The sequence below is a fragment of the Eublepharis macularius genome, chromosome 2 (assembly GCF_028583425.1).
Source record: "Eublepharis macularius isolate TG4126 chromosome 2, MPM_Emac_v1.0, whole genome shotgun sequence".
NCBI classification, from domain to species: domain Eukaryota; kingdom Metazoa; phylum Chordata; class Lepidosauria; order Squamata; family Eublepharidae; genus Eublepharis; species Eublepharis macularius.
Genome location: NC_072791.1, coordinates 120994332 through 121008124, shown reverse-complemented (window position 1 = coordinate 121008124; position 13793 = coordinate 120994332). Strand labels below are relative to the sequence as shown.

The following is a 13793-nucleotide window of genomic DNA, read 5'->3' as shown; positions in this document are numbered from 1 at the left end:
AGACCCGTTACTTGCTTGCAGATAGCATAATTTTGCTGCTTTTGTGATTGGCATGGAGGCTAATAATTTAGTGATATCACAGATGAATATCTGCAGCATAAAGAAGTGGCTTTTTAAAAGCTACACACACAGCAATGTAAGATTTGAACAAATAGCTTCCTGGGACATAGTTCACCCAGATAAAATGCTGAATAAAGTCATTTATTACAGCCACAAATAAATGGAGGTCTTTTACAGTGAAAAAGCAACATACATGTCTAAACATAAGACAAGCCCAGAATTCACCTGTTTAATTGTTACATTGCTTGGATTCAATGGTAGCAATTACTTTTTCTGCCTCCTGCTGCAGCTTGAGAGAAAAGGACAGGACTTTTATACAGGGCTTTTTTTCTGGGAAAAGAGGTGGTGGAACTCAGTGGGTTGCCCTCAGAGAAAATGGTCACATGGCTGGTGGCCCTGCCCCCTGGTCTCCAGACAGAAGGGAGTTTAGATTGCCCTCCACGCCGCTGAGTGGCGCGGAGGTCAATCTAAACTCCCCTCTGTCTGGAGACCAGGGGGCGGGGCCACCAGCCATGTGACCATTTTCAAGAGGTTCCAGAACTCCATTCCCCCGCATTCCCCCTGAAAAAAAGCCCTGGTTTTATAAGGAGGGCCATGTTTTAGTGCTGTGCCTCTGCAATGATCCCACATTGGAACCCATATTAATCATTAATGTCACACTGAAGTCACAGCAGAATGAGACTGCTTCCTTGCTAGCTCATAGGCTTTGCGAGAACTATTCCCCTCCCTTTGGCTGTTGCCTGTCATAATTAGAAAGTTACTTAACGCTGAGGACCTCCTAAACTGAACATCATTGAAGACAACAATGAAGGGATGTTTTTTGCTGTTTCAGAGAGCAGCTTTTTAAAGAAGCCTGATAAAAGGCAATACGATATTTTCCAGATAATGATGTCAAACAAAGGGCTGACATCAAAGCTGGTAATATATAGTATTGTACCGTAGCCAGATATCAACCTAACCACATGCATTCTTACATTTAATGCTTCCTACTTCTTCCTTTATTGTGGGCATATTTTTAAGACAAATATTTTCTTCCCAAACTTTAAACATACTAGAAAGTTAGTTTCATTTCTGGGAAAAATATGTCATAGTTTGTGGATTTCAATGGTAGGCTTAAAAGCTTCCTGATTCGGAGCCTCTGTATCATAGATTCTAGGATATAATTTTTTTCTCACTGAAGTTATAGTCATGCCTAGAAAAAAATCTGTAGGACTTTCAGTGGTTTTATTTGTATCTATATTAAAGAGGAAAGCAAACTTTTATTATTATGCAGCCTTTGGTATCTAGACACTGCTTTTGCAATGAAATAAGTACAGGTACTATTATGTGAAATTCTTATTTTTATGCTTTGGATTATGTGATTTGTCTTGTGGAATAAATGGTCCCCTATTTCTTGCCATTTGATTTCACACTTTGGACTGTCTTATGGGATATATAAGAACATGAGCAGCCCCACTATTGGACTTTAGGTACACAAGAGTAGATACTTTCAGCAAGTGTCTTTGTTGAAATGGAAGCTTTTAGAAGACTCAAGGAAGAGCACACTTCCATTCTAAGATCTATAAGCATTGTAACTTTGATCAGGGAAACACTAGTTGCTCACAGTGACACATGTCAATTTCACACCAATCCTTCAAGTAGAAAAGTCCTGCATAACCAGACCATAGAAGCAAGCCCACTGGAGCAGACTGAAGGTCCATCTAGTAAAGCATCCTGCTTTCCAGAGCAGCCTGCCAGATGCCATAGCCCTCCTTTGAGTTTACCTCTCTAGTGAGTGGTATTCAGAGGCATACTGCCTCTGAGCATGCAGGTTCCATTTAGCTATAATAACCATTGAGAGAAATATTCTCCATGAATTTGTCTAACCCATTTTTACAGTCAACTAAGCCAGTGGTCACCCCTATATCATGCAGCAGTGAATTCCACACGTTAAATGTACTTTGGTTGTTGTGGGTTTTCCGGGCTGTATTGCCATGGTCTTGGCATTGTAGTTCCTGACGTTTCGTCAGCAGCTGTGGCTGGCATCTTCAGAGGTGTAGCACCAAAAGACAGAGATCTCTCAGTGTCACAGTCACTGTACTTTCTTTTATCCAACCTCAGTCTACTACATACCAAATTCCTTGGAAGATCCAAATAGTACATTGTATAAGAATTGAAAGCATGCAAAACACAATCTAAAACAATGGGAAGGTAAATTCTACATAATATTCATTGTGTATATCAATCATAAAAAATGAACAACAGCACTGGAAAGTCAAGACAACATGATTTTTTGCTGGGCACTAGCATCTATAGCTTGAATATCTAGTTTAAAAATTTAAAAGACTCATCTAGAAATATGACATTGATGTGATTCTCTTATGAAAAGGGAGATTTTAAAAGGAAAAGCAACACCAACTCAATGAGATTTGAAGTATTGTATCTAATTTACAAGAACAACATGCAAGAACGCTGCCAACATTTCACTGTGAAAATTAAATTACAATCTAGTTTTTACACACAAAACCAGCAGTACCTTAATCTGGATGTGAGATTTGAGAAATGGAATAAAATATCTACTCATTAGCCCATTGTCCTCCTTCCCCTACATGGGTGAAAGGTGGGGTGGCACGCAGCTACAATGAGGATGGCATCCAGAGACCAGCCCTACACATTATGTGGGTGGCCCAATGGGAAGTGGGAGGCAGGTGAGCTTATAGAGTTCTCATCTTCTCAACCTTTTTGGCGGGTAATGGTTTTCTCAGAGCACACTATAGGAGTTCTAGGTCTAATTAAAGCACTATCTTGGGGGTTGACCTTCTCATTCACCTCAAGTCAACTGGGGAAAGGGGTGACAAGGAAAGCTCTCAGCACAGTTGATCTGGCTGAGAGGACCCAGGAGAAGTACTACCACGCTTGGAGCAGGGTGGCTGTCCAAAGCATAGGACCTGGGCAGGGAACTGACTTTTCAGCATCCTAGAGTCTCTCAACACGAGACATCTGACATGTGAAGAATACGTGTTGGGAGATGCAATGGTAGCCAGGAAGGGTAGTTTTAAAAGACAGAGCTGGTGGCAGGCCAAAGTCTTTGCTATACACTGGAGCTGTGAGAAGGGGCTGTGAAATGCCAGAATGAAAATTAAGCCCATTATTACCTCTCCAGGTCCAAGCCCGGCTCAGGAAGGCAGCTCAAGCCCATTTCCAGTCCTCACTGCCCTCTGAGATCCCACACAGTTTTAGACTGGAGATGTGAAGCCTTCAGAGAGGTGAAGACGAAATTAACAAACCCTCTGAGAAGCGATTTCCGTTGGCTCTGTCTTCTTAAACTATGCTTCCCATACACCTCCCTACACTTGACGAACACGAGCCCAGGCATCTCATGTAGAGAGACCCCATGACTCAACTACGCTGCATATACACTGTGCAGGAACAATTAAATACATTAATTTCCTGATGAAACTATTGTAATTTCAGTAAAGTTGCTGCTAACCTTGCAACCTATAAGGCTGTCTCTTGTCCCTTATTTATTTTGTATGTGCAATTCACTTTCCTCTGAAAGTCACTGGCTCAATAGCTTTAGGTTGTTTCAAGCTGCAAGAGGCAATATATGCCATGAAAAGGAAATAGAATTTGGTCCAGGATTTCATTTGGTGATCTTGAGCAGCTATAAATGGTACTGGGCTGAAGTTGTAAATGAAAGAAGAATGAGTTAACTGGACATAAGACTCCAAGGAGTGAAATATTCTGCCTTTAGCAGAATAAATTTAATTGAGCATTTTAAAAAAAAAAACCTGTGTAATTTTCATTATGCATAATTTGAACCAATTTAGAAGTGAAAACCTGCACCTTACTACATTCTGCTATCCTTGTGACAACTGATACAATATAAATAAGTTTCGCTTAGTTCTTACATGTTTCATAAATTCCTTGCTTAAAATAAAGCAGCAGAGGATTAATCCTCACCCTAAGGCTCACATCTCATCTTTGAATGCAAGGAACTTCCTTGTGTCACTGAGCAGTTTAGAGAACACAATCTCCAGGAAGTGATGTGCTAAGATTTCTATTCCATAAAAGGAAAAAGTATTTAGAAATGCTTGGCTTTCAAAACTGTTCTTACAGCTTGTTTGACCACAGGAGACAAAACTGAATACCACCCCCCACACATACAAAAGCAATCCCCCCCCACACACACACATATACACCCACACCCCTCCCCAGCAAACTTACCCTCTGAGTCACAGCTGAATAATTTGGCAAGGGTGCAGAATGAAGGTGCTTTACTCCATCTTCGGTACTAACTTGACTGTTGACCTCAAGTGTTCGGCTTATTCAAAACAAGCACAAAGAAAAAGAAAAGCCACACATATTCAGATAGCTTAGAAATAATTTTTGAAGATACCTTAACACTTTTATATTGCTCTCAAGCATACCTCTTTCATAGCTAGCAGTGGACCTCTGTTCTCATAATGAGGTATAGGCACCTTTACATGTAATATTTTTCATCAGTCTGCTTAAGTACAAATTGTTGCCAAGCTTGCCCTGCGTATTTAGCCTTGATTTAAAAAAAATCCACATAGCTAAGACAACTGATGGAACTCACAGTCTTTTAAAAACTAAACATATATGAAAAATTATGACTAATGCAATGCTACTTGTTTTTTCTCCATTAGCTCTCCACTGTGCATTTTTCTAGCAATATTTTATTATTGATTTTGTGACATCAATATAAAAATTATTAATTCATTCCAATTCATCACTCCTGATTGCCTTTTCTTCCTGAATTCATCCCATAGCTTGGTTAATTGTCATGAAAGACAAAGACAAAAGGAGGTGAAAGAGGAGGTGATACTGATGGTGTCCACAAATTGATAGGCTTGTACAGTTTCCCACTGCTGGTGTGACTGCCAATACTGCACTGTGGCAATGGAGCCTTCATGTGACAGGTTCCTCTGCAGTTCCCCAGCCCTAGTCCCCCAGCAGTTGCCATCCTCCTGTTTCCCATATAACGTTATATATGCAAGAAGTTCTCTGAATTTTCAGCTTTTACTTAAAAAAAAAACTCTAGCCCCTTGTGTAACAAAGATCTGAACTCAGGGCAGATAACCCATGTGGAAAGGGCCACAGTAATAAACCAAACAAAAAAAACATCCTATTTCCACTTTTCCTGTCTGTCTCTCATCTTCTTTTGTGGGAGTAGGAGGAGGCTTATGATGCTCGTTCATCACAATTGAAGAACAAAAGCAGGCACCTTATTACCATCAACTCCAAATTCATACCGATCCCCAAATCAAAGTAAGCAAACAGTAAGAATCATACTTTAGCTAAGACCAAGGTCTTCCCCTAGCTTATTACTTTGTCACATTCCCTTATGTGTGAAAATAGACCAGATGTGAACCAAGTGTAAACAGTAAATTGTCCTCCGGCAAACTGCACAATGAACAGCAGAATGATTACTTTACTATCCTCTCAAGTCTTAATATATCTTAAGACCTAACTAATCATCTTCACCGTGTGAGGAATACCCTCAAGCCCAACAACAGTACTGGGATTCAAGAGTGGAAGCACGTCAGGTAAACTGCATCATTACTGCAAGCTAGGCCTAGCATTGAACAATGATCAGCCATTATTCCAACTACAGAGGCTTCAGCCTCCTCTATGTTTTAAACATTTTCTTAAAGCTTGGCAATACATAAAAATGTTCAATGGAAATCCTGTTTTTATTGCAATTCAATTATCAAATCAATCTATACAATTTTTGTCATTTATTTTTATTAATTTGAGTGGGTGATTTCCACAGCAGATGAACTTAAGAAAAATCAGAAGTTTCCAACTCAATCTAATAATTTACTAAAAACATTTTAGAGTATTTATACAAGCCAGATGTACCAGTTAAGACACTGCTAAGTCACATAAAAGGTGACATATCTTCCAAGTGGGATCCTGGACTATTATCACTGTCAGCGATTTTTTTTTAAAGTGTGAGGAATCAGTGCACTCTTATTTTAATGAGAATATTATGAAACAGCTCATTAAATTTGCTTTAAAATGCTTTTCCACTTTGCACATGAAACAGAACAGTGCACAACTTGTATAATTCATAGGTGGACAAGCGTTAATAATAATGCTTTTCTGGCTTTATTGCCCTGTTTCTGTGATATGAAGTATCTGCTAGAGATTATATTCCAGTATTGGTAATTTCTATACACACCCTTTTCACTAAACAGTTGTCAAATGATTTCAGGTAATTTCAGGTCATTTCCAATTACATAATATTCCCTCCCCCTGCCCTTTGCCACATCTCCAAATAACAACAACAACATTCAATTTATATACTGCCCTTCAGGAAAACTTAATGCCCACTCAGAGCAGTTTATAAAGTGTGTTATTATTATTCTCAGGGCAATCACCCTGTTTGGTGGGTGGGGCTGAGAGAGCACCAAGCAGCTGTGACTGACCCAAGGTCACCCAGCTGGCTTCAAGTGAAGGAATGGGGAGTCAAATCTGGTTCTCCAGATTAGAGTCCTGCTGCTCTTAACCACTATACATGGGGTATTTCCTGATCTCACAATTTGCCCGTGATTAGCAGTGGTAATTTCAAAACACTTCCATCTCTATCAGGTCAACCACTCACAGCAACACTGAATCAAAGGAAAAATTTTATACAACTATCTCAGCTAGCATCAGAGATTTTACTTGGTGGGAGCAGGGAAAGGTCTCCAGATATCCAACATGAGTGAATGTTGTGATAAATACATTGTGGAAGGGCAGAATGGGGGAACAGGCCCATGAATTCTTCAGACTTATCTATTGAGATATGCAATCTTAGTTTCCCCTTAATATCAGTCAATTACTCCTAAATATAGTCTGATTTTTCAGGTTCAGTAATCTTTCTTTTGGGCAGCTGAATATCTATAGGCAGGTGAGTGTATCCATGCCTCTATAATCCTTTCCCCGTGACTATTAATTTACTTGTGCTCATCCACAGTTCTCAATGCAAGTCTCAGCTGACTGTGTCCTTGTTTAACCTATCATTAATCTACTATTTTAATCCTAAACAATTTTCAAATTCCATAGACCTAAAACTAATAACCCAATTCTATAATTGTGTAGCAATCCTGTACTATTGTAGAATCAGTAGTTTGGCATTATATCCAAAATTCAGTTCTACCTGTTATACTTGCAAGGATTTGACCTTAAGCTTGGGTTGAAAGGAAGAAAGGAGCAGAGAATGAACCTGTTTTCATTCACAGCAGTGGACAGGAGCTTGTAAATTGTCTTGGGCCAGTACAGTGAGAAAATTTAATGGTTTTTAAAAAACAGAGTTACCAGAGGGATGACCCCCCCCCCCTCCATGGTCTTCTGGTATTATTTTGTGAAATATCTTCGATGGCTATAATATATAGAACCACTAACAATGTGGATCTCTGCTTTGCTTCTTTCCCTACGTATATCTATAGATTGATTTGATAATTGAAATACAAGAAGAGAGCCAGGATTTCCATTTATATATGTCATTCACCACTTGTCTTTCAAATACTAGATCTGTGACAGAGACTTTTAATTATTTCTGCATTTCTACATTTCTGCATTTTAGTAGCTACAGCAATAAAATAGACATACTTTTTATTCAGCTGATACTTCCTACTCACCTAGAAGGGATCTTCCGACATTCTTACCCTGTTGATACTAATTAGAAGTCGAATAGGCACTGAACAAAGTTATCAGGTGGCTATGGATAGAACAACAGCCATGTGTTTTCCCACAGAGAACTCTAGAATCTAGGAATTTTGTTCATGGAATTTCTGGACTGGAATGTGTTCCAGAGATAATCTAGTAAGGGGACCTGACAACCCTAAACAGGCACCTGGTGTGGTAGCTATATAAGTTGGCCTCAACAGGCACCGGTCTGAATTGGGGCCTTGTGCATTTCATATTTTAAGAAATGAAAAAAATCAAGTGGGAGCTATGTTCAAAGAACTATCAGCATCACATCTGTTTGATAGTTTTGTGCCATAGTTTATAAACTGTGTTTTGGAAAACTAAGGCTTCTCTATAAGAAGATCAGCAATTGAGGCAAGCTTTAAAGAAAGATGACTTACCCACTACTAGCAATTCTCCATTGCTAGTACAACCACAGGGGCACAGTAGCTATAGTTAGGCATGCATGCTGATTCCCTACATAAAATAAATGTATACCCCAGAATATGGCACAGAATCCTCTGCAACTTCCCAAGAAATTATGCCAGATGTTTAGAAAAGGCTGATGTAGACCTTGTTCGTAGCAGTTTGAAAGCCTCAGTGGGTGAAGTCTTTTCTGTTTTGTTTGCTTTTCTCTCATTGACAGTCCTTCCTGCTTATGCATGTTGTTTAACTGTTGTTTCATTATATATACACCCACTATATATACACCCACTCACAGACATACATACAAGCAGTGGACCTGCAAAGACTTACAGGAGGCATCTCATTTCCTCTCCCCCACTGCCACTATTTCCTCTCTCCTTTTCCTGCTTTCTTCTCTCCTCCTCATCCACCAGCTGACCTACCTTTATCTATCCCCCTTTCTGCAGCTTTTCTTCTTTCCCTCCCACATTAGCTTCTACCTGAGAAAACTATGGCCTAGTTGTGTGGTGTCGGCCGCTGGGCTGAGCCCAGTTGCACAGTGGAGGACCTGCAAGGGCTTGCAGGGGACACCTCACTTTCTCTTGTATCATCTTTTTCACACTGTTTCTGCTTCAACTCCTTCTGGCATCCTCAATATCCTCATCTTTCCCTGCAGCCTTCTCTCCTTCCCACCCAACAACCCACCTAATAGCCTTTTATCTGGTCCTCCCATCTTCAGCTACATTTATTATTTATTTACTTCATTTGTACCCTGCCTTTCTCCACAACAGGGATCCACAGCAACTTACATAATTCCCCTCTCTTCCATTTTATCCTTACAACGACCCTGTGAGATACGTTAAACTGAGAGTACGTGCTTGGCCCAAGGTCACCTTGTTCTATCTTATACTTGCAGTAGTAATTTCTACATTAACTTAGCTCAAAAAAGGTACTCACATCATTCTCCAGCAAACAGTAAATGCTTTTCTTTTAAGTAGGATGTCTATATGCATACAAGAAAGCATCTGAATTGCTTTTGGAAGTTACATTTTTAAAGACCCATTCTATAGGCAACCTTTGCCATATATACATTCAGATATATGCCAAGTTTGGGTTCCAGATGTCTCTAACTCATGGTGTTAAATCGTGCCTTTCCTGACAGATTTCAAGTAGTTATAATTTTACAGAATAGTTAGTTTTAGAGTCATCCTTCATTAATCCTAGCCAAAGAAGTTAATGCAATATGGCATGGGATGCTTTGTTTGTTTGATTCTCTCCTTTTCAGTTACCGGCCTAGTTCTCTCTCTGCTCTCTCTTTCCTTTTTTGTTCACCATCTCTTGAGGACTTGAATCTCTGCCATTTATGGCCTCTTGACTTTCCCGCATTACACAAGCTTTCTCATTTAAGAATGGCAATTCAGACAAATGAAAAAATTAAGGCTAACAACTTCAAACTATTTGAATTCTTACCAAAAACTGGTCACAGTTCTAGGTGTATGTATGACAATGATGGGAAAGCCTAAGTACTATGTAATTGTCTTTCCCTTACTGCCCATCAGTGTAAGAAAAACAGACCAAAGATCCAGGTAGTCTTTTCATAAGGGCCAGCTACATTTCTCTGGGAAGCCGAAAAGTAGGGACTGAAGGCAACAGCCTTTCTAACCTGATTCAGGGGACTACTGCCTTTGAACATGGAGGTTCTGTTTAATTATCATGACATTCATGACAGTCCTAACCTCCACGCATTTCCGTAGTCTCTTTTAAAAGCCTTTGAAGCTAGTAGTTAGCTTATTATGCACTGATGAAAAGTACTTTCACTTGTTCACCTTAGAATTTACTACTCATCCACTTCATTGGGTGACCTGCAATTCTAGTTATTACAGTACAGGGAGGAATAAAAGAGGCCTCCTCCTTCTCCATTATTGGCCTGGCCAATACACAGAAAGGAAATGAGCCTGGCCTTCCTTGATATCCTTGCTAGATCACTTATTGGCCAGATTGTTGGAAGGCAGGAAACAAATGTACTTTTCATTCAGTAATTTGGGGAAATGCTGCCTCCACATTTCCTTTTATGTCTGTGTATAATGGAAACTGGGGACTCTGGAAAGGGCCCATAATATCTCTGGACACCTTCATAGGCCTCCACATGGCTACAGACTAGTGCTACCAGTCCCCCAGTAAGAGCAAGGGATGCCTGGCTCCCAGCCTCTGGGCTCCTCCCCCACTAGCGGGGGGGGGGGAGTGCAAGGAATGGGCCCAAGAGCTTCCTTGTCATGACAGGAATGATGTCATTCCCAGAGCGATAAGAAAGGGAAGACCCCCGATGGAGGCTGATTTGATGAGGTAAGCCTCTCTGTGCCCTCCAATAACCCCTCCCCCCTAGTTGGACTCCAGAGGACCTGGCAGCAACCCTACTACAGACCCAGGGATGATATTTCATCTGACTATTGCTGGAATGATCAATACAGTTTTTTAGTTGTGCATTAAAAAAGGTGTTAACTCAATCAGATTCTTTAAACTAGCAATGGGAAGAAAAGTGAGTAGAGTAAAAAGCTTCTCTGAAAAACCTGTTGCCTCAGCACCACTTAAATACAACAGGAGACAATAAAGACAAAGACGACTAAGCATGGGTTCAACTAGTTTTATTTATTTATTTCAATTCATTTGAGTGGCTGATTTATGTCACTGCTTATTTAAATAAGCTGCCCATTTTGAGGGTGGGCTGCACTAGGCAACTGCTTGGGGTGCCCACCAGCCACATTATCACTGATCTTGTTTATCCCAGCCTGTACAGCCATCCTGTGCTGAGAGGTGCCCAGCTTCATCTGCCTCCCCGATGGCTCTCAATGCACCAAACAGATGTCATAGATGCCTTTCAGCACATAGGCGCTCCTTCACAGCGCCACCCAGTCACACAGCATGTGATGGCCTGTTCCAACCCTCCCCATCAAGGTGATGTCTCAGGGCACTCTACCTCCTGAGCAACCTGCCCTATTCCTGCCATACAAGGGCATTAGCCTAGCTTAACACCCCTTGCCTCTCCTGCTTTTGGAGGAGGTTGGATTTAAGATTAGGGCTCCCAGGTCCCATGGTAGGAGCAGAGGATCCCCCCTCCCATCCTCCACCCCCCACAACCACTCACCTGACTAGCGGGGAGGAGGAGGCATGGTAACTGGCCTCCCAGGCACACTCCCAGGGTAGTACGACAATGTAACTCCTGGGAGTGATGTCATCACGCCACACCAAGAGTGTTCCTGCATTTTGCAGAGGGATGATTTTAGCCCCAGTTGGTCTGAATCAGGCCCATTTGGGGCTCAAATTGGACCACTGAGGAGTGCGTGAGCTAGAAGCATGCAAAAAGAGAAGGTGAGTGCAAAGTCCTCCCCCTCCTGCCAGGAGGGTAAAGGAACCAGGCAACCCAATATAGGGTATAGGTCAGCTTTCCCTTAGAGTAGCCTTTTGGTACAACTAGCTGATAGCCAGTGATATAACATCTCATCAAACACACACTCGTGCACCCATGCACACGCACATACACATCCTAATATGAATACATTTTTCCAATAACAACACAACGAACAACAAAATGTTCTCCAAAGGTTAGTGCTGACCTGGGCCACCTAAAGATCACTGTAACATTTTAAAAATGGCTGATTTGTTACCCATAATTTGTATATATTTTTATCCAACGGTCATCAACATAAGGCTACATTATTAGTTACCATAGGAACATTCCATGGATTACATTCAACATGCTAAATTCTGTTTTTTAATTATTTGTATATTAGGAGCGGGAACAGAACACCCAGAAAGATATCTGACCTTTGTAATCATTTGCTACACTAGCACACTTTTTGCTTCTGATTTTTTTTAGTGCTGCAGAATGTTATTTCAGCCTTGTTCTATTAACTGCCTGTTCCTTTTACAATGTTGCCAAATAGGTGTTTTAAATAAGTTTTAAGAACAATGTTCAACAATGGTTGTTGGGGGTTTTCCGGGCTGTATTGCCGTGGTCTTGGCATTGTAGTTCCTGACGTTTCGCCAGCAGCTGTGGCTGGCATCTTCAGAGGACCACGGCAATACAGCCCGGAAAACCCCCAACAACCATCGTTCTCCGGCCGTGAAAGCCTTCGACAATACATCAATGTTCAACAAATCTAAAGAAACATCTTCCTTTTTAGGTATCATTTGCAGTTTTAGTAAAAGCATCTCCTGATAAATTGTTTATTGAATAAGGGCTGTAATTTTATTAACACAATCCTCATACAATAAAAATAGGTTCAATTTACCTTTTGTTGTTTCTCCCATTTTCTGTTTTATAGACATGCTTTTTCTTGTTTAAGAGATTCTCTCTGGATATTGGTCTTTGGCCCACAAAGAGCAGATTAGGAAATGTCCAACATCTTTGTCGAGTTGAAATATGTTCTAAGTTCAGTGCTTCTATGATTAAACACAAAATATCTGAAGATCAAAAACTTGGAGGCAAATGCCATTTATATAAAGATTAAAACTGCACCAGCAACAAAAATATTCAATTTCTTTAAAAGTAGAAGGTAAATTAATCTGTTTGAACTTAACATTTTGATAAAATCATGCTTCAAGGCAATTTGGAGAGAAAGGAGATTATTTTAAATAATTCAGAAAAGGAAAAGTTTTTAGAATTAGATCTGGATATTTTAAAAAGATTGTGCCAGTCTTTTCCCTTGAAATCACTGCAGGCTACAGGAGAAAAGAGTTTAATTGGAAAGGCCAGTTCTCTTTTGAAGATAGCTTTGAACGTAATCCTATGAATGTTACCATCTGATCTAACCTCCTCCCTTCCCTACTGCTAACAGTTTACAAAAATGGACAGTGAAACTTACAATCCATGAATCTCTAGAGGAATCCAGTAATGGTAAAAAAAATATTTATAGAATGTATATAAATTTATGGCTCCTTAACTCATACCAATGTGCTTAAAGGGAGCAACATGGCATCTGCCTAAGAGCTTGGCAGTATCATTACACACCAATTCTAGATAGTTCGTGTTAGGTACTTTGCTGAGATTAGTATAAGAGCAGAGAAATAGCAGAGCTGCTGGGAATAAGAACTAGGACAGCTACCCAAAAGAAATTAATCATAGGAACTCTGCGATGTTCACAATGAACAAAGCAGTTCTTGACAATTGTGTCTCATCACAATGCTTCACGAGGAAGAGGAGAAGAAGGGAAGGGTATGACTAAATGGAACACGGTGTCTGTCTACTCCCATCCTTCCACTGCAGGAAGTGCATGTGGGCCATTGCTGGCCAAAGCCGGTAGTGGTAAATGCAGCTTCTAAAAAAGATTCATTGCATTAATCCTGATGTCACCCAACCCAACCATCAGAGAACACAAGCGTCATTGAAGTAGCTTAACCCTACACTTTACAGAGAGAAGGGTAAAGACGAAAGGATAGAGGAGGAGACAATGATATGCATTACGTTCTCGTTTTATACTAGTTCTCTAATTTAACTGTGCTCCCAGTGAGTATTCCTTCTTTAAATGAGTAAACACATGCCACAGGCAAAGGCTTAATATGCCTCCCTCAAGATAGAGGTATGTTTGTTGCCAGGATACAATGACCCCCCCCCACCCACTAGAGTCTTAAAGTTCCAATAAAACCCTTTTCTA

General features: G+C 40.4%; 1 protein-coding gene across 1 annotated transcript in view; it reads right to left on the bottom strand.

Annotated features, from left to right (window-relative positions):
• IRAG1 (inositol 1,4,5-triphosphate receptor associated 1) overlaps window positions 1-13793 on the bottom strand; it is a 152985-nt gene that overhangs the window by 73188 nt on the left and 66004 nt on the right. The window contains exons 12-13 of the mRNA XM_054969988.1: window positions 12432-12582; window positions 4267-4363 (exon numbers count right to left, since the gene is read on the bottom strand). Coding sequence (XP_054825963.1) covers window positions 4267-4363; window positions 12432-12582 — 248 coding nt within the window. The remainder of the gene's footprint in view (window positions 1-4266; window positions 4364-12431; window positions 12583-13793) is intronic.